At 37.6% G+C, this 18,685-nt stretch overlaps 1 protein-coding gene across 1 annotated transcript in view; it reads left to right on the top strand.

Moving 5' to 3' along the window:
• Positions 1 to 363: 363 nt before the first annotated feature.
• LOC137627919 (activin receptor type-2A-like) overlaps positions 364 to 18,685 on the top strand; it is a 36,535-nt gene continuing 18,213 nt past the window's right edge. Inside the window, exons 1-8 of the mRNA XM_068359372.1 lie at positions 364 to 448; positions 7,298 to 7,807; positions 11,816 to 11,988; positions 13,421 to 13,613; positions 14,261 to 14,376; positions 15,201 to 15,374; positions 16,013 to 16,180; positions 17,235 to 17,474. Coding sequence (XP_068215473.1) covers positions 7,645 to 7,807; positions 11,816 to 11,988; positions 13,421 to 13,613; positions 14,261 to 14,376; positions 15,201 to 15,374; positions 16,013 to 16,180; positions 17,235 to 17,474 — 1,227 coding nt within the window. The 5' untranslated portion in view covers positions 364 to 448; positions 7,298 to 7,644. The remainder of the gene's footprint in view (positions 449 to 7,297; positions 7,808 to 11,815; positions 11,989 to 13,420; positions 13,614 to 14,260; positions 14,377 to 15,200; positions 15,375 to 16,012; positions 16,181 to 17,234; positions 17,475 to 18,685) is intronic.

Raw genomic sequence — 18,685 nt, 5'->3', positions numbered from 1 at the left:
TGTGGATGTTTGTTTTCTCGCGAGGAAATTCCAGGATGATTCGTTAAAGATGACTCTCAGTGGGAATTAGAAATATATTGAATTTCTATTTGTCCGAATTGCTATTTTGGGCAGTTATTAAGTAATTAGTTTATTATTTAACCATTAACTCCTTTAAGCTTGTTCGACCTTTTCCCGATGTTCCAATACTCTGGGGGGATCTGTGGTGTTAATTCGCTTAATAGTTTATTGACTGTTCGATGGTTTATTTCATATATTGTGTCAAATGATATATTTTTTTGTTATTTAGAATACCGTTCATAAATTATTATATATTGATTAGCATCACATTCCAAGTTTTTAGAAGAGTTATCCTACCGAAGGCAGAACAGTCCATACGCCATATTGGATTTGCTTATAACAGATTGGGATGTCTCTGTGAAAAAATGCTAAATGCTCCTTACGGGAGGTAAATTTCACGTTATTTAGTGTCATTTCAGTGACTCTCAGCGTACGGGAATGTAAATTACGCTTATGTAACGCAGACAAGTCCGGGAAAACGGCTTTACGCGGTGAAATAGATGGAAGTGACACCGAACGACTCTGTGAACGCTGGGAAAAACATTTGTTTTGTACATCCTATTTCGTTTATTTTAACTAAATGTGTCTCGTTTTGTCCCACATACGTTGCCCTGGACGCGGTGGAAGGAACTGTTAATGCTTAAAGCTTCGTAAAGCTTTCGATAAGCTAAATTAAGGCTTGTTTTCGAAATGTGTTTACCCCCTCTACTACCCCCTTATCCCCACCCCCTGTGCAAACAATGTTGTATCTCTCGTATTTATTGTTTACCTTTTCTCCAGGTGTCTCGTTTTGTCCCACGGATGTTCTCCTGTACACACCTGACGTACACTGTGAACTGTAGACTTCGTACAGCCAAGACGAAGCTTCATATAAGTGATTTTTTAACCCCACTATACGACCCCACTATACGACCCCTTACCCACTCCCTGTGCAACCCATCCCTGGCTTACCAAGTTGTTGTTGTTGTTGTTATTATTATTATTATTATTATTATTATTATTATTTGGCTCTAATAAATTAATAAACGTCACTAAATTTGTGTTTTACGTTTATTTTTTTATTACTATTAAAATTATTACTACTACAATTACTATTATTATTTTTATCATTATTATTATTATTATTATTATTATTATTATTATTATACAATGTAATTGTGAGCTAAACAATCGTGTGTACCCAAACGTGGCTTGTCTGAATTATATATATATATATATATATATATATATATATATATATATATATATATATATATATATATATATATATATATATTCAACTTGACATCCTTTTAAAACTTTTATTTCATAATATTGTTGGGAATATGTAATATGTCGATTTTAATGTTTTAATTTGGCTTGACGTACCTTAAGTAGGTAAGGAAACAGCTTCTAGGTTGGGGGAGAAAGGTTAGGTTAGTTGATGTCCGTTTTTAATTAAGACGTGAGGAACTGGCCGCTGATACACAAAGGCTCCAAAAATCTTAATATATTTTCAAGTTTAGGTCAGTTCATGTAGAATAGGTTGTTAATGCTGTGTATTAACTTATTCTATTTTAGTTTTTGCATAAACTTTTTATATTTCTACAGTGTACTTTTAAATCTAAATATTTTCAATTGATAGGATAAAGCTTGCAATAATTACAGTTTACAATATTCAGACACTTTTAATATGCCTAACTTAATATGTATTTTGGACTTCTCTTTCAGAATTTAACTTTTGTAGATAAATATTTTACAAATCTTCATTAATAAAAGAATTATTGGTGGATTAAACCAGATTAAATGCCACAGACATTAAGAAAAACTCCAATTAGGGTTGTAGCTTAGCAAGTAATATTGATAATAATAATAAGGTCCTCCAAAATTAGGGTATGCTATATGAATGTGGAATGTTATTAGTGATTGTAGCGGGAATAAAAGTGCCATTTTATATTGATTAAATCATTGTAGTTGAAGGTAGATGTCTTGTTAACCCGATTTTGCAATGGTTGTCTTTATATATTAATTACCGTGCGATAGGAATTATATATATATATATATATATATATATATATATATATATATATATCTATATACTGTGCTAGTTGATACTCAATATACTTTCAAATGACACCCTGTCAGTGACAAACCCCATTTGTACGTGCATTTTGAGGCATTCGATGAGCGTGCAACGACACACTTTTCTTACATTCACGTAAACATCGCTGTTTCGGTTCAAACATGTTTTAATTGATGGTGAAGGATTTGAGCCTTTATTTTCATTATCCCTGGCAGTACATTTAGCTAAAACAATACTTCCACAATGCTTTAGATGTCTTTTGACATCCTAGTCATTAGGTTGATGCATTAGAATGCTAGAATCTGAGTCTGCACATTGTCTCATTCCCAGTGCACTTAACATAAGCCAAAGCATTGTTAACCCTTTTACCCCCAAGCTATTTGGAACTTTCCAACCCTTAACCCCCAGGCATTTTTTCTTTTTCAAGCACATTTTGCAGTATATTTTTTTAAATTGCTCTAACAGCCTTAGTTTTTGTCATAGAGAGGTCAGGTTGGTCTCATTCTTTTGGAAAATGCCTTAAGTTTCTCAAAAAATTATCAAAAATCTGCAAAAAAGAATGTAAATAGCAGTTTTTTGCAAGGACGTACCGGTACGTCCATGGGGGAAAAGGGATGAGTTTTGTGAAACGTACCAGTATGTCCTTTTTGGGGTAAAAGGGTTAACATAAGCCAAAGCATTGTTAACAGAAGGTAGAATCATCGTCAAACTTTTGGTATGGCGTCACACTGTCATGGTGGTGGTCGAGAGAGGTCGGCTACACAACGACAAGATCACTCAGTCACTTCGCTTGTGTTATCCATTTTGGACAGCTCCATCCTCACGAAATAACATTCTGAACCCCTCAGCTGTCGATGTATCCACCCAGACAATATGGAATCGTCTCCTTATTTCCTGCTTTTCCTCCATAAGGACATGTTTTAGGATCCCAATGACCGTACATCACAGGCAGTATTGTTTGAATTGGGCACGTGATCGTCTCATTCGGACGCAACAGTTGGGTAAGGTCAATAATGGTCTAGGGAGGGAGTGGAAGAACGGATCAGCACGTCATGGGGAGAGGCATCTTGACAGACGTTCGCTATTGGGATGACACCCTTGATGTGCATGTGAGACCATACGCTGGTGCTGTTGGTCCCGACTGCCTTTAGATGGACGATAAGGCCCATCCCCCGTCATGCTAGGTCTGTGAATCTACTTCCTAGAAGAGGAGACAATTGTCTGAATGGAATTTCCTGCGTATTTGCCGTACCTAAACCCTACTGAGCAAGTGCGGAACATGTTGCAGTAGGTTGCCATTTCCAGTTGTTTAGCATAGCCCATGACCCTTGAAGAGTTTGGAAATGCCCTCAATGAAGAGTGTAACAATATTCCCGTTGCAAGCATCTAGATTTTCATTGACAGCATGTCCTGATGTTGCTGCACTGGCATTCAAGCCGGGTTGGACACACCCGCCACTAACATTAACTTCGGTGCTGTCACAGTGCTGGGCTGTATAATTTTCCCGTTGGTCCTAGTAAACATCCAAGGTATACATTGCTCTTTCAGTGGTGGATGCAATGAGTGTGTTACTCTTACCGAATATTAAGTGTTTAGATGGAAAAAAGCCAGATAAATAATTTGAGGTACCTTACACTTTTCATTGGAATTTTTTCTCTATTATTATTGTTGGCCAAAATCCCCCATTCTTTTCCATGGGGAAATCATCTAATGAATAGTAGGAAGTCATAAGTATTGAAATGCAGAAAAAATTGTTATCATTACAAGCCAAGCTGCAAAAACATCTTATAAAAGCGGAATGCTATTAGCCCAATGGCTAGGAGTGAACTATGGCTTATGGTACTTTTAAATTATATTTGGGGCCAAGATTACTAGATGTTTTAGGAGTAACAAACAATTCTACATTAAAGCCTACTTGTGAATATAGAAAATACTCTCTCCCTCACAGCTAACAATAATTTCATACAATATAGTGTCTAATAGATTTACTAATGAAAGAAGTCTTGCTAAGTTTGATGTCAACTGAAATTGTAATTTAACTTTCCCCTGTAAAATGTAACTTGTGATGCCTCCGGCCCCCTTAACTTGTATGGCTGTCTGCCAGCGTCATTATTTATACCGTATAGTTCATTTATCATCCTCTTGTAATTCTGACTATCCTTTACATTCTTGGGGTAGTTTGTAGTGCTACGGCCAAGCGTCCTAATTTGCTTATTATTGCTCCTACTGTTATCTTGTATAGAATAAAAACGTTTGGAAATGGTCTACGGATCTTAAATATGTTGTGTAAGGAGGGGTCCCTGGGGGGCGCAGCCCCCCCAAGGTAAGGACACGGCTTTTAGCATAGGTTAGGTGGGTCTTTTAAGCTAGCTTCTCCCGGCAAAATCGTTTTTAGAACGACGGCCACAGTTCAGAATATTCCCATTTTCTACGGGATCTGGCCGTCACCCTACAAAGGCTCCCATTCTTGGACAAGGCCATCTGCAATGAAGTGCAAAGCTTACGGTTAATTCTAATAGTCGAGTCTATTCCTTTTATTCTATTCTATTTACCAAGGCACTTCCCCAAATTTTGGGCGAAGCCGACACCAAACAAGTGAACAAAAGGTGACCTTTCCTCTCTCTTCTCCCAGCCTGACGAGGGATTATATTTTTTAGAAGGTTTATTTGTGCTGCGACTAAAGTGTGGAATGATCTCCCTAACCTTATAGAGTATATAGTGATTCGATGGAAGCTCCTGACCTTTGAAGTTCTAACTTGGTGCCATTGCTCTTCTGTTTAGTCATATCACTGTCTTGGGTTAGAGTTCTCTTGCTTGAGGGTACACTCGGGCATGCTATCTCCATCCTGTTTCTCTTCTTGTTTTAATTAAGGTTTTATAGTTTATGTATGGTAGAGCTAATTTAGTGTTGTTAATGATCTTAAAATATTTTATTTTGATTGTTATTACGTCTCGTAATTTATATCCTTGTTTCCTTTCCTCATAGGGCTATTTTTCCCTGTTGGAGCCCTTGGGATTATAGCGTCATGCTTTTCCAACTAGGGTTGTAGCTCGGCTAGAAATAATTATAATGATATCAGTCTCATATCATAGTTTTTTACTTAACTTCATCTATATTTATTTTTTAATTTCTCTTATGGTTAATTTGCTACCTTGCAGTTTATTTTCCAGACTGGGCTGTATTCCTATTAGTGCCCTTGGGCCTGTAGCATCCTGCTTTACCAAATTGTTTTTTATGTAATGATAATAGCCTTCGAAAGTAAATTGCTTACCTAACTCCTTTCCCCTTCCTCCAAATATAAATTGACCCTAAGGTCTAAGATTAACCCTTTTACCCCCGGGGTATTTGGAAATTTCCAACCCTTAACCCCCAAGGAGTTATTTTTTTCCCAGCACATTTTGCAGTATATTTTTTTTTAGATTGCTCTAACAGCCTTAATTTTTGTCATAGAGAGATCAGGTTGGTCTCATTCTCTTAGAAAATGCCTGAATTTTCTCAAAAAATTATCAAAAAATATGAAAAACAAATTTTTATAGCATTTTTTTCCAAGGACGTACCGGTACGTCCATGGGGGTAAAGGGATGGCTTTTGTGAAACGTACCAGTATGTCCTTTGGGGGTAAAAAAATTAAGAAACTGGGAATATGGTTTCCCACCGTTGTCGTCAATGATGTTACACAACTGTAGACAGACCACTTTTGTGCACCCGAGTCCTTTTGAGACGCACTCCTCCAGACCTAAGGTGGCTGCTCATTCGAAAAATGTCTAGCCTAATGTATAAAGGATGGCATGAATCTGGAGATGGAAGAGGGAGCGACCTCGTTTACCTCCTTTCCTTCATTCCTTCCATTGGGGTAGCAGTCAGGCTGTGGTATGTACTGGATTGGGAGAGCAATGCTGGGAGTTACACAGCACAGTATGCTATCTTTAGCTTCAGCTGTAAAATAAATTTCTCCACTTCTTTCAACAGGGAGAGTTGACCCCTGGTTGAAATTTTTTTTTCTTTTTTTTTCTTTTTTCTTTTTTTTTTTTTTTATGATAAATTGCCTTCCAGCCCCTAGGTAAAGGTTTTCCACAAACTTATTCTGCCTTGAGCAATATCAGTTTTTGCATTATTATTCCTGGCTGTGTAGAAGGTTCAGGAGTCCATACTCGTTCTGCATGATTGGGAAGCCGAAATTTCCTCGGGGTGAACAGCTGTCTGTCAGTTCACATACTCAATTTCCCCCCCCCCCCACCTCACCCTGTAACTAAGCCCCCCTCTCCCTTAGTAAGTACCTTACTTGAAAGATGAGGGTTTGGACACTTGAGGGACAAATGAAATTATATAAGTAATTATAAAATTTTCTTAGGTACAGTATGTGTATGTGTATGTATATATATATATATATATATATATATATATATATATATATATATATATATATACTAAGAGTCCCATAGCGATAGCCCCCCCTCATTAGTCTGATGGCCAAGGAATAAGGTAAGGACTGGGTTTTAAAAGTTATTTTGGCCGATATAGCCACATTCGCCCCCCCACATTTTACAAGTATTTTCCATCACGGGATCGGAATACTCCCACATAAAAGACTGGTTTGTACAGCTGGTGTAAATAGGAATTGAAAATCTCATCTGAACTATTGATCGTCATTTTGTTTTAAATTTTTTGGTCAAGGTATTTTTGTACTAGAATTATTCAACATTTTGAAAGCACATAATATCATGAAGGTGTTAAACATCTCTGTCATGTTCATAGGCGACTAAAATTTATGCCCGATTCAGTATCCGTGAAAGCTTACATTTGGTCTTGAAGGAGAGGCCTGGGAATTTAGACATTTATGTGAAAAGGTATATTGTATGTCCTTGTTAGGAGATACATATAAATTTATATAGATGTGTTTCTTGAATGAGTTTTGTATATATAGATGTGTTTCTTGTATGAGTTTTGTATTAGTACAGTATTATAATTATGTGCTTAGAGTGGGTCATATCTTCATATTTGGTAGTTTTATAGACGTGAAATAAGTTCAAAATCGGGTGCGGAAAAGATGTTTATCCGACACTTATTTCTATGATCACAGGCTTATTTAAGACTGGTTTAATATACTTGAAAGATTTTAAGCTGATTGTCTTATTACACAGTGTAATCTTATCTCATTTTTTTTTTAATTTCAGGTATATCAGTATTCAACTGAAAGGTGTGTAGTGATTTTCCGATTGGTTAAAAAGAGGCCTCTCCCAATATTAGTCTTCATGAATGCCAATCTAAGTCGAATATTTGGAACTATTTGCGCTTGCCTTGTCGCCATCAGCACAAGTAGCGCAAGCAAGAGACGGATTATTATCGATAGTTAAGATTTATGAAGTCCCCAATGAGAGGAAGCAAATCGAGTATTTGTGTGTGGACATCATGGACATGACAGGGAACTCTTTAGCAGGACCAATGTAATTTAGGGTTAAGGAGGAGTAACTCCCCTTTAGAAGGGCCACTGATCGGTGTCGAGGCGCGTGTGCGCACGCACATGGTAAAGGGAGCACAAGTAAAGGGACGCGACATTGGAAGGGGGAGAAATTGTGGCGGGCAGCTTCCTGCCACGGATATGATGGCTACCAGCATGGGAATAACACGATTGTCTAGGATCATGATGTGGCTGCTTGCTTTGTCAACGCTTCCCCTTATTTCAGGTAAGAGCCAGTTTAAATTTCCCCTTATTTTAAGTTAGGGACATTCAACATTTTCCCTTATTTCAGGTAAGAGCTATTCTACATTTCTCCAATTTCATGTTAGGGCCGTTCTACATTTCCCCTTATTTCAGGTAAGGGCCATTCTACATTTCCCCTATTTCAGGTGAGGGCCATTCTACATATTCCCTTATTTCAGGTAAGAGCTATTCTACATTTCCCCCTATTTCATGTTAGGTCCATTCTTCATTTCCCCTTATTTCAGGTAAGGGCCATTCTACATATTCCCTTATTTCAGGTAAGGGCCAGTCAACATTTCCCTTTATTTCAGGTACGGGGCATTCTAATTCTGTGTTCGGACCAGGTTTTTCAAAGCAAATTGGTCGAAGTTCAGTATATACTACTATATTTTATTTGATTGAAAATTACTTTATCACAATTTACCCTGAAGTATTAGCTTGAAAACCCTGGAACAATAGCATTTTATTAAGAATTTTAATGTATTTTGAAGGAAAGTTGCAAATTAATTCATGTATGGTATCATATCAGCTTTTCCTGCATATAATGATAGAAGTGGTTTGTTTGACCACTTTTTTATAATTATTAACCAAAGAACAAAAGATAAAAAGCTCCAAAAATCACTCGTTTGTCAGAGGACTTTTTACAGTGTTTATTTCATGGCTCACTTTAGATGATGATTGTTGTGTGTAGCATCATTGATTTCTTTTTCTTTTTTGTTAATTCTCTTTCTTTTTACTTTTATTTATTCCCTTTAATCTCTGCCAGCTGTCCAACTGATTTATCTTTTATTTTGCTTCTTTTTAAGTTTTTATTTACTGTAATTACTAATTGTTTGGTTCCGCTATTTTTATAATCATGCTATACATCCAGACCTGCTTTATGAAGATCAAATAATATTATGACAAAAGTAAGTGACCGCCATATTACATATAATGTTCCTCTTGGGATTTTCGAGTTATTTTGGGGAGCTGTTTTGCATTTGTGTCTTAACAGTATAAAATGTTATATGAAATATGAAAAGTGGGTGTCAAAGGTTCCTTTTTATAATGAGTAGAATTGGTGGTCTTTTGAAAATGAACCCTCAACGTACTTCCTCTGGTGCAAATAAGTGCAATGCCGTGCTTCCTTATGCTGAAAAGGTCCTACAATGATATAAGATGTGTATAAAGCTTACTGTATTTTTTGTAGATTATACAGTGAGATTTAAAGTTTTCGTCCGTCGTCTGTGGACTTTGTGGCTTTCATGCCTCCTTTTTGGGGGGGGGTGTTTATTTTCATGCTTTTGAGGGAGAATATTTTCATGCCTTTTAATTCTTTGCTGTGCATTAGATGTGTAACGTGTAAGAGAGAGTTCTGATGGCAGTGTACAGGCCAAACACAGGAATAAAGGTATGGAAATGAAGTGTAGGTACACTACACCACTGTATAGGTTACAGTAATTTAGGAATGGTAAGGAATTTATAAATTATACATACTGTATACAGTATGTATGTTTGTACGTTCAAAGTGTTATTTATAGTATATAAAATCCAAATTATGACAAAAATCAACCACATATTGTAAGAACAATCTCATTCGTAACTCGAGGACCATCCTGTATTGCATTGTAGCCTATATGTTTATGAAACCGTTTTCTCATATAAGATGCCATTCGGATTGTTGAATGATAATATTTTCTCGTTGGTTTTTATCCCCCCCCCTGGATGGCTAGACCACTGTATGATGGGACCGACCACATTAGATACTGATGAAATCGTTTCACTGCAGTTAAGTTAATGACAATATTTTATTATTATTAATTACTAATCTACAACCCTAGTTGGAAGAGGAGGATGCTATAGGCCCAGGGGCTCAAACAGGGAAAATAGCCCAGTGAGGAAAGGAAACAAGGAAGAATAAAATATTTTAAGAACAGTAACATTAAAACAAATATCCTACATAAACTAGAGAAAAATTAACAAAACAAGAGGAAGAGAAATAAGATAGAATGTACCCTCAAGCAAGAGAACTCTAACCCAAGACAGTGGAAGACCATGGTACAGAGACTGTGGCACTACCCAAGACTAAAGAACAATGGTTTGATTTTGGAGTGTCCTCCTAGAAGACCTGCTTACCATAGCTAAAGAGTCTCTTCTAACCGTACCAAGAGGAAAGTGGCCACTGAACAATTACAGGGCAGTAATTAACCCCTTGGATGAAGAAGAGTTGTAGAAGTAATGCTATCATGAAGGAAAATAAGAACGGAACATTTTCCGTTGGAAGGTTGTAGACCAGCAAGTGGCTAGGATGATGGCCACAGATGGAAAAATAGATTTGACGTTGCCTCATTTATGTAATCAAAGGGTGAAACATGTAGTTTGGTTATTGCATTGCCTATATATTATCCAATTAACTTTATTGATATTTATTTTTTAATTTCTCATGGTTAATTTGTTACTTTTCAGTTTATTTTCCAAACTGGTCTCTTTTCCTTGTTAGGGCCCTTTGGCTTGTAGCATCTTGCTTTACCAAACTTTTTTATCTAATGATAATAGCTTTTGAAAGTAAATTGCTTACCCAACTCCTTTCCCCTTCCCCCAAATATAAACTGACACTAAGGTCTAAGATTAAGAAACTGGGAATCTGGTATATGTGTGCCGTATACTGTACTGTATATAAATTGCAGGTGTTATATTTTTTACTTTTTCACGTAAGTCAAACATTTTCATTCTTTAATTATTGTAAACTACATATAACTAAGATGGAAGATGGGAAAAGGACTGCAGTACTAGTAAATAGTTTCACTTAGAAACTCAATAGTAAGTATTATGTTAGTGTATGCTCAAGTTAATCTCGGTTAAATACCAATTCTGTATTTTATTTTGTTTTTAGGAAGGAAATTTGTTTGACATTAATGGGAAAGGAAGACAATTTTTTTTCTGTAGAATTAAGTAGAAAGAAGGGTGTCCATAACTAAGTGGATAAATATTGAGACCAACTGAAAAGAAACTTGCTCTTTCTTAACTAACTTGTTCATAAGAAGCAAGTCCCTGATTGGTGGATAGTTCCGTCAGTGTAATTCACACGGTACACTAGGGCAACTAAAAGTGTCTTTGCTTCATCCTTTTGACCATAAGCTGCACTTTTTTTACATTTGTTTCTGCTCGTGCCTCCTTTCTTTGATATTGTTTTGCAATCTTTCTTAATTACTTTACTTCTTAGTGTAATTGTGTGGTTTTCACCAATTTGCACCCTTGCATTGAATGCCTCATCCGGCCATACGTACCAAATCCCATAAAACAATAAAAGACGGAAGTCAAAGGGGTATACAGTAGTCTTATCTTGCCAAGTGCAGGGTTATCACCAGCGGATTTTATTATCTACGTGAGGCAAATAGGGTTTAATATTGTTATTTTCAACCTTGTTCCAATGACATGGGTAAGTTTTGATGTATGCTATTATGCACGTGATAACTTTTTTTTCGTTACAATGCTTATAAGGATAAAATAGTTTAATTTTAGTTACATAAGGAAATAGAAGGTGGGAAGCCGATAGCATTTTTTCATTTGCTTGTATAGCTTACCTAACCTCTGACTGTTAAGGCTGACTGTACTTGAAGCTGGAAGAGGATCGGAAAACTTCGGCAAGATCATCATATTTCCTTTATCGCGTTTGGCGCGAAAGAGTTCTTTACATTATCTTCTGTCCTGAGGTAGTAGAGGGATAGACATAAGTCTTCTCTCGCAGTAGTATTAGTAGTAGTTATCAACCTTTTGTTGTTACTTAAGAAATCATCTGTCCGACTTAGGATATCACTTTTTAAAGATGTAGCGTGAGTAAAGATTGAATGGTTGGGACAGCAGTTTAGGTGATGTTAGAGATAGACAAAATTATAATTTGTTGGTACATTAAAAAGTAATTTATATAATGAATATGATCAGTCAGAACTGGTAAATAATGTAATGGAGGAAGTGAAGGCATTTTTCTAATAACTTATTTATCCACTTTCAGCTACAAGTGAAGATAAAAGTACAATGCATTGTGAGGTGTACAACAGTACTTTATGCTCAAAGGAAGATCCCAAGCCAGCAGTATGTTCTGGGACGGAGGTAGAAACCTGCCCAAAGGGCGACTCGGGAAAAGAGGAATACTGTTTTGTCGTGTGGACAGAAAATGATGGAAAGGTATGTTGTACTCTCTTGAGAATTTATTTCGTGGTAGTTATGTTATTTATGTTGAAATATTGCAGATTTTTAATTTATAAGAATGCTCAACAGACATACCACATGAAAGCCTTTGAAATTAATATATCGTCTTCATGGGGATTGTTGTTTTACTCAGTTTTCAACTCTATATAGATATATGTAAAGTATTTTTGGGGAGGATTGACTAGTTATTGTTTATATGCATTGGGGACCAGTGTCAGTGACTAGTCGGTTATTGTGACACCTTAGGAATAGCTTATAACTTGAGAGAAACTCTTTGTCATGACAATAAAAGAATCTGTCTTCGTTTTTATCAAAGCATCTTTGGTGCCGTCTGTTGTACTTGTCAAAAATTTTGTTACAAACTAGTTAGAGCAGTTTTATTTAGTGAGTGCAGTCGGAGGTCAATTATTCTTATTCATGCTTGGCAAGCTGTTCTGTATATATTTTTGTAAAATCTTTCTGGACCGATTGCCTCATATTATTTCCAATGTTTATGGAACGCTTACTGGCGAGAACAGTTGCGATGGTGAACTGGTTTGCATATTTCTGCTCAACACCACTTCTGGCTGACCCTTTAGAGAAGTGATGGAGTTAATTCAAGCTCAGTCAACAGCCAATTTTTTAATGGGATTCTGTACCTAAGCTCTGGTTTAGGGTATACTGTATCACGTCCATAGTCTTTAGAACAAATTAGGTCCCTTCTTCTGGTAGAGGGACCTTCCCAGCCTTCTGCAAACCCTGCAGGACTTGAGATTCCCTTCTTTTTGTAGACTTAGCAGACCAGGATATAGCCATTATTGAAAGATTATCGTGCTCATTTGCCAGAACTGGTCTTGGAGAAGCTTCTCGGCTGACCCTTATGTTACTTTTCAACTGTGCTGGTCCCCACTTGCTCATAGGGTGCATGGCTTTGGCATTTTTGGTTGTACTGCACTCAAGAGAATGGAGGGTAGGTGAGTAGGTATTGGAACGACCACAGGCTCTTGGCGCTAAGGCAGTCCATAAGTAGGAAGAATGGAGGGACTTAGCTCTTGCATGTGAACTTGAATGGAAGGTTAAAAAAGTAGTGACCTTATAGGAGGGAGGTTTTCTTGTGTTCCAGCAAAGCATGGAGCCTGAAATTAGTTGTAATGTACTTTTCCCAGGCATCATTATGTTGAACCAACATTACTGGACTTTTTATTTGATGTTAATAGAGTATGTGTTTTTGGTTCGGAAAATTTCTGTAATGATTTTTAACTAGAGGATGGTAGAAAAACACCTATGAATAGTTTATATCCCTTTACTGTAGGAACTGGATTTGTACTGTGTTTAAATCTTGCACATTTTCCCTTTTAAGTTGCGGTTGTTTTGTTAATGCAAAATGCCATTTTAACAATTGTACTTCATGAATTTGTGTTTTTTCCAGGTGGACGTAACATTCAAGGGGTGTTGGATTAGTGGGCACAGCTGCACTGAAGAGTGCATCAGCAGGCAGAGAGTGAGCAGCCTGAAGGGGGATAAAAATCATATATTTTGTTGTTGTAGCGGCAATTATTGTAATCGTAATTTCTCTTGGATCCCAGCTGAGGAAGTTCCGGTTGTGTCCACTACCACTCCAAGTAAGTAAAGATGTCTATTATCTCGATACAAAACAGATAATTAATTCAGGGGAATTTTCAGTGGTAAGAAAATTATTTTGAATTTAAATTATCGGACAGATTTTGTTGACTTAGCAGCCAAGTTCAGTTATATTTTCAATAGATTTTAGTCTCCGTGCCAGTGGCGTAGGTAAGGGAGGATCCTTTTTTAAAAATGTGCCTCGGGCTTCCAAAAGACCGGGCCTCAAAGCACGTACAGATATTTGCTTGCCTTTCACCACGGTAAGGGGAAGGGGGTCCTCTTTACTAACTCGCCCCCCGGGCCCCATGGTTTTTCATTTCTTGAGAGGGAGGTTTTATAAGTAGTGGTGTAAGTTTACCTTGCAAAGAAACATAAGTTCAAGTTGATGAAACTGCAGTAACCATATTAATTGCCTCCCGATTCTATGTGAGGAGATGTTAGGGTGGTATTTACGCATTCACTTAATTGGTACTTCTATTTCAATGTTATCAATCTTTAAAAGTATTCAGTCATGTGCCGTATATGAATTTAATTGAATTTTAGCCTTAGAATCCTTGAAATTTGTTAAAACTTTAAAATGAGGCTGATATAACTAATCAGATCATCTTTTAAAGAATCCTGAATTTACTGTCCTTTTATATTTCAGCAACTCCTGATGATCCAAACATAGTGGTGAAGACAGTTTGCTGGACACTGGGCACCCTCATCGGCGTGGTCGTCATAGTCATTTTTGGTTTCTACTTTTATCGGAAGCGTAAAATGGTGATTATCGTTCTGTTTGTTTCTTCTTTTGGTAGTTGGGTATCAGAATCAACATTTTAAAGAACAAGCCCTCAGTGCTTTTAATACTGAAGTCAGTTATAAAGTTTGTTATAAGTTTGATGTTAAAAAAGTTCTTATTTTCTTAACTTGAAAATATTTGTTTAATTATGTAAGTCACCTTTTCAAGAGCTAAAGAGCTTTGCCTTCCATTTTATAATTTTATAGTACCTGTACTTCCGGGGTTTACTCTTTTATCACACCTTGGTGCTCAGGAGTCTTCCCAGTTTTATGGGCCAGATTCCATAGATCTAAATTCTTAATTCATCCTAAATTTCTCCTACTCCCTTTTTAGTTTTGTTTTACTTGATAGCCATGTCTTCCTTGGTCTATAGTACATCTTGAGTAGTCTGTCTTGGTACTTTCAACTCTCTTTTTCTCTCCCTTTTTTATATCAACAAATATCTCCTCTCTCTCTCTCTCCTCTCTCTCTCTCTCTCTCTCTCTCTCTCTCTCTCTCTCTCTCTCTCTCTCTCTCTCTCTCTCTCTCCCTCTCTCTCTTAATTTTTTTTTTTTTTTTGATCTTAATTTCCTTGTCATAAATTTGTCAATAAATGCTCTATATTTCCCATCCTCTCATCACTTATTCTCTCACTGATCCATCGTTTTAGACGATGTCACCGTTTGTACCACAAATATTTAATTATAGGAATGATGGATTTTTATCCAAAAAGGTAAAGTTGTTTTAAACAAAATTCTCTAGATTTTTTTACTAGAGAAATTTAATTGCTATACAGCTTGTACTAATTCCTCGTAAATGTTACCAGGCAAACTTCAATGAACTACCAACGATAGAATCCACTGCTCTGGTACCTCCTTCGCCTCCGATGGGCTTGAGACCAATCCAGCTGAAAGAAGTAAAGGCCCGGGGACGGTTTGGAGCCGTCTGGAAAGCCAATTTACATAATGAGGTTGTTGCAGTCAAGATATTTCCAGTCCAGGTAAGGATTTTGTTTCAGAATCCTGTGAAGAAGCTGAATAATAAGTCGGAAGAGGGAAAAATATTGTAATAGTTAAGGGATCTGAATAAGAAATAGAATAAGTTACTGTAGTACAAGAAGGAAGGCCAAGGTTTAGGTGGATGGATGGAGTGAAGAAAGCTCTGGGTGATAGGGGGATAGATGTGAGAGAGGCAAGAGAGTGTGCTAGAAACAGGATTGAATGGTGAGCGATTGTGATGCAGTTCCGGTTGCCCCTGCTGCCGCCTCTTGTCGCCTTGGATGACCGCTGAGGTAGCAGCAGAAAGGGATTCAGCGTTATGAAGTTTCATCTGTGGTGGATAACGGGGGAGGGTGGGCTGTGGTACCCTAGCAGTACCAGCCGAACTCGGTCGAGTCCATCGTCAGGTATGGAGGAGCAGAGAGAGGAAAGGTCCCCTTTTTTTTCGTTTGTTTGATGTCGGCTACCCTCCAAAATTGGGGGAAGTGCCTTGGTATATGTATGTATGTAGTGTGCTTTTATTTATAAGAATTCTGAAGGGTAATTTCTGTATATGTATATTGGCTGGTTGATATTTACTGGTTTTGTATCAGAGGGAACAGTTTGTTTTCTGTTATTGTATAAACTTTTTTTCTTTCAGGACAAAAATTCTTGGATGGTTGAAAAAGAGATATTTGTCCTGCCTCAGATGTCGCATGAGAACATCCTGCACTTTATTGGTGCAGAGAAGAGAGGTGACAGCCTGCACACAGAGTTTTGGTTGATCACGGCTTACCACGAGCGTGGCTCATTGTGCGATTATCTGAAGGTAACGTATATTTGCAGCAACTACAAACTGCAGATCGTGTTTTACCGGAATTCTTTGCCGTTGCTGATAATTTTGATTTGATATTAAGTCACTTCTTAGTTTTAATCTATATATATCTTAACCCTTTTACCCCCAAAGGACTTACTGGTACATTTCACAAAACTCATCCCTTTACCCCCATGGACGTACCGGTACGTCCTTGCAAAAAACTGCTATTTAAATTTTTTTTTGCATATTTTTGATAATTTTTCGAGAAACTTCAGGCATTTTCCAAGAGAATGAGACCAACCTGACCTCTCTATGACAAAAATTAAGGCTGTGAGAGCAATTTAAAAAAAAAAATATACTGCAAAATGTGCTGGGAAAAAAATAACCCCCTGGGGGTTAATGGTTGGAAATTTCCAGATAGCCTGGGGGTAAAAGGGTTATAGATTTAGACCATTGAAAATAAAGTAGTTATAGATTATAAATGGTAGAACATTGGGGTTTTTGATCTACAGTAATTGCAAAGTTAATATTCGGTTATGAATTACCTGTGCAGTACATACCAAATGGCACCAATAGTCTTACTTTAGCAGACTTGTCCAAAATCGGATTTATTAATAAATTATCAAGGTCCCCTCAGTCATATGTGCTTAGATACTGTCATGACATGCAAAACTTTTACTTGTCAGTACAGTATAATACAGAGTGATTCTTTAAAAGATCTGATGAATTTTCCGTAACCCATTTTAGAGGAAATATTTAGGTCGTTTGTAAAATCCAACATTGCTATCATGTCCTGTAACTAAGTTTTCAGACAATTTAAATATACAGTTGATATAATAAGAATTTCCATCAAAATTTATCCAACTATTTTATTGAAATTTCAAAAAATTTGCTATTAGGAATACAGTAATGATAATCTAAGCTATAACAATGGTAATAATATTTTGTGATTAATGTTTATGCAAGTTTTAAGCTTGATAACTCGATTAGCCATTTCCTCTCAAGTGTTATGGTCTAGATAACATTGAAAGATGTGTAACAGAAGTAAATATTCCCTCTTTCCCAGGCTAACTTGGTGACATGGGCCGAACTCTGTAAAATTGGCGAGACGATGGCCAGGGGATTGATGTACCTGCACGAAGAGCAGCCTGCAAGTAAATGCGAAGCCCTGAAACCTGCGATTGCCCACCGTGACTTCAAGAGCAAGAATGTACTCCTGAAGTCTGATTTGTCTGCATGCATTGCAGACTTTGGCCTGGCACTTGTCTTCCATCCAGGACAGTCGGCTGGTGATACTCACGGACAGGTTGGTCTCCCTCTGTGTAGATTCCATATTTTCACTTTACCCGAGGAAAACATAAACTGCTTTGTAAACTTACAATGAAGGTTCATAAGTAGTTTATAAGGTGTGTTGCACACGTACCATATGCCTCTTATCTGACCTATTGTAAGGATCATTTGCCTCTCCTCTGACCTATTGTAAGGATCATTTGCCTCTCCTCTGACCTATTGTAAGGATCATTTGCCTCTCCTCTGACCTATTGTAAGGATCATTTGCCTCTTGTCTGACATGCTGTAAGGACCATTTGCCTCTTATCTGACCTTCCACAAGGACCATTTACCTCTTGTCTGACCTCCCGTTAGGACCATTTGCCTCTTATCTGACCTTCCACAAGGACCATTTGCCTCTTCTCTGACTTGCTGTAAGGACCATTTGCCTCTTATCTGACCTTCCACAAGGACCATTTGCCTCTTATCTGACCTTCCACAAGGACCATTTTCCTCTTGTCTGACCTCCCTTTAGGACCATTTGCCTCTTATCTGACCTTCCACAAGGACCATTTGCCTCTTGTCTGACCTCCCGTTAGGACCATTTGCCTCTTATCTGACCTTCCACAAGGACCATTTTCCTCTTGTCTGACCTCCCGTTAGGACCATTTGCCTCTTATCTGACCTTCCACAAGGACCATTTACCTCTTGTCTGACCTCCCGTTAGGACCATTTGCCTCTTATCTGACCTTCCACAAGGACCATTTACCTCTTGTCTGACCTCCCTTTAGGACCATTTGCCTCTTATCTGACCTTCCACAAGGACCATTTACCTCTTGTCTGACCTCCCGTTAGGACCATTTGCCTCTTATCTGACCTTCCACAAGGACCATTTACCTCTTGTCTGACCTCCCGTTAGGACCATTTGCCTCTTATCTGACCTTCCACAAGGACCATTTACCTCTTGTCTGACCTCCCGTTAGGACCATTTGCCTCTTATCTGACCTTCCACAAGGACCATTTACCTCTTGTCTGACCTCCCGTTAGGACCATTTGCCTCTTATCTGACCTGCCGTAAGGACCATTTGCCAATTATCTGAGCTCCCGTAAGGGGTTTAATGCAGTCAATGCACCTTACACAATACAGTACACGGTTGACCCTTAACTGTACTTTTCACTATACTGTATACTGCTGACCCCTAACCGCACTCGCGTTTAGCCCCCATGGTTTACCTCTATTCCTGCTTC

This window comes from Palaemon carinicauda, chromosome 35 (genome assembly GCF_036898095.1).
Source record: "Palaemon carinicauda isolate YSFRI2023 chromosome 35, ASM3689809v2, whole genome shotgun sequence".
NCBI lineage: Eukaryota > Metazoa > Arthropoda > Malacostraca > Decapoda > Palaemonidae > Palaemon > Palaemon carinicauda.
Note: the sequence above shows the minus strand (reverse complement) of the source record. Positions and strands in the feature narration are given on the sequence as shown.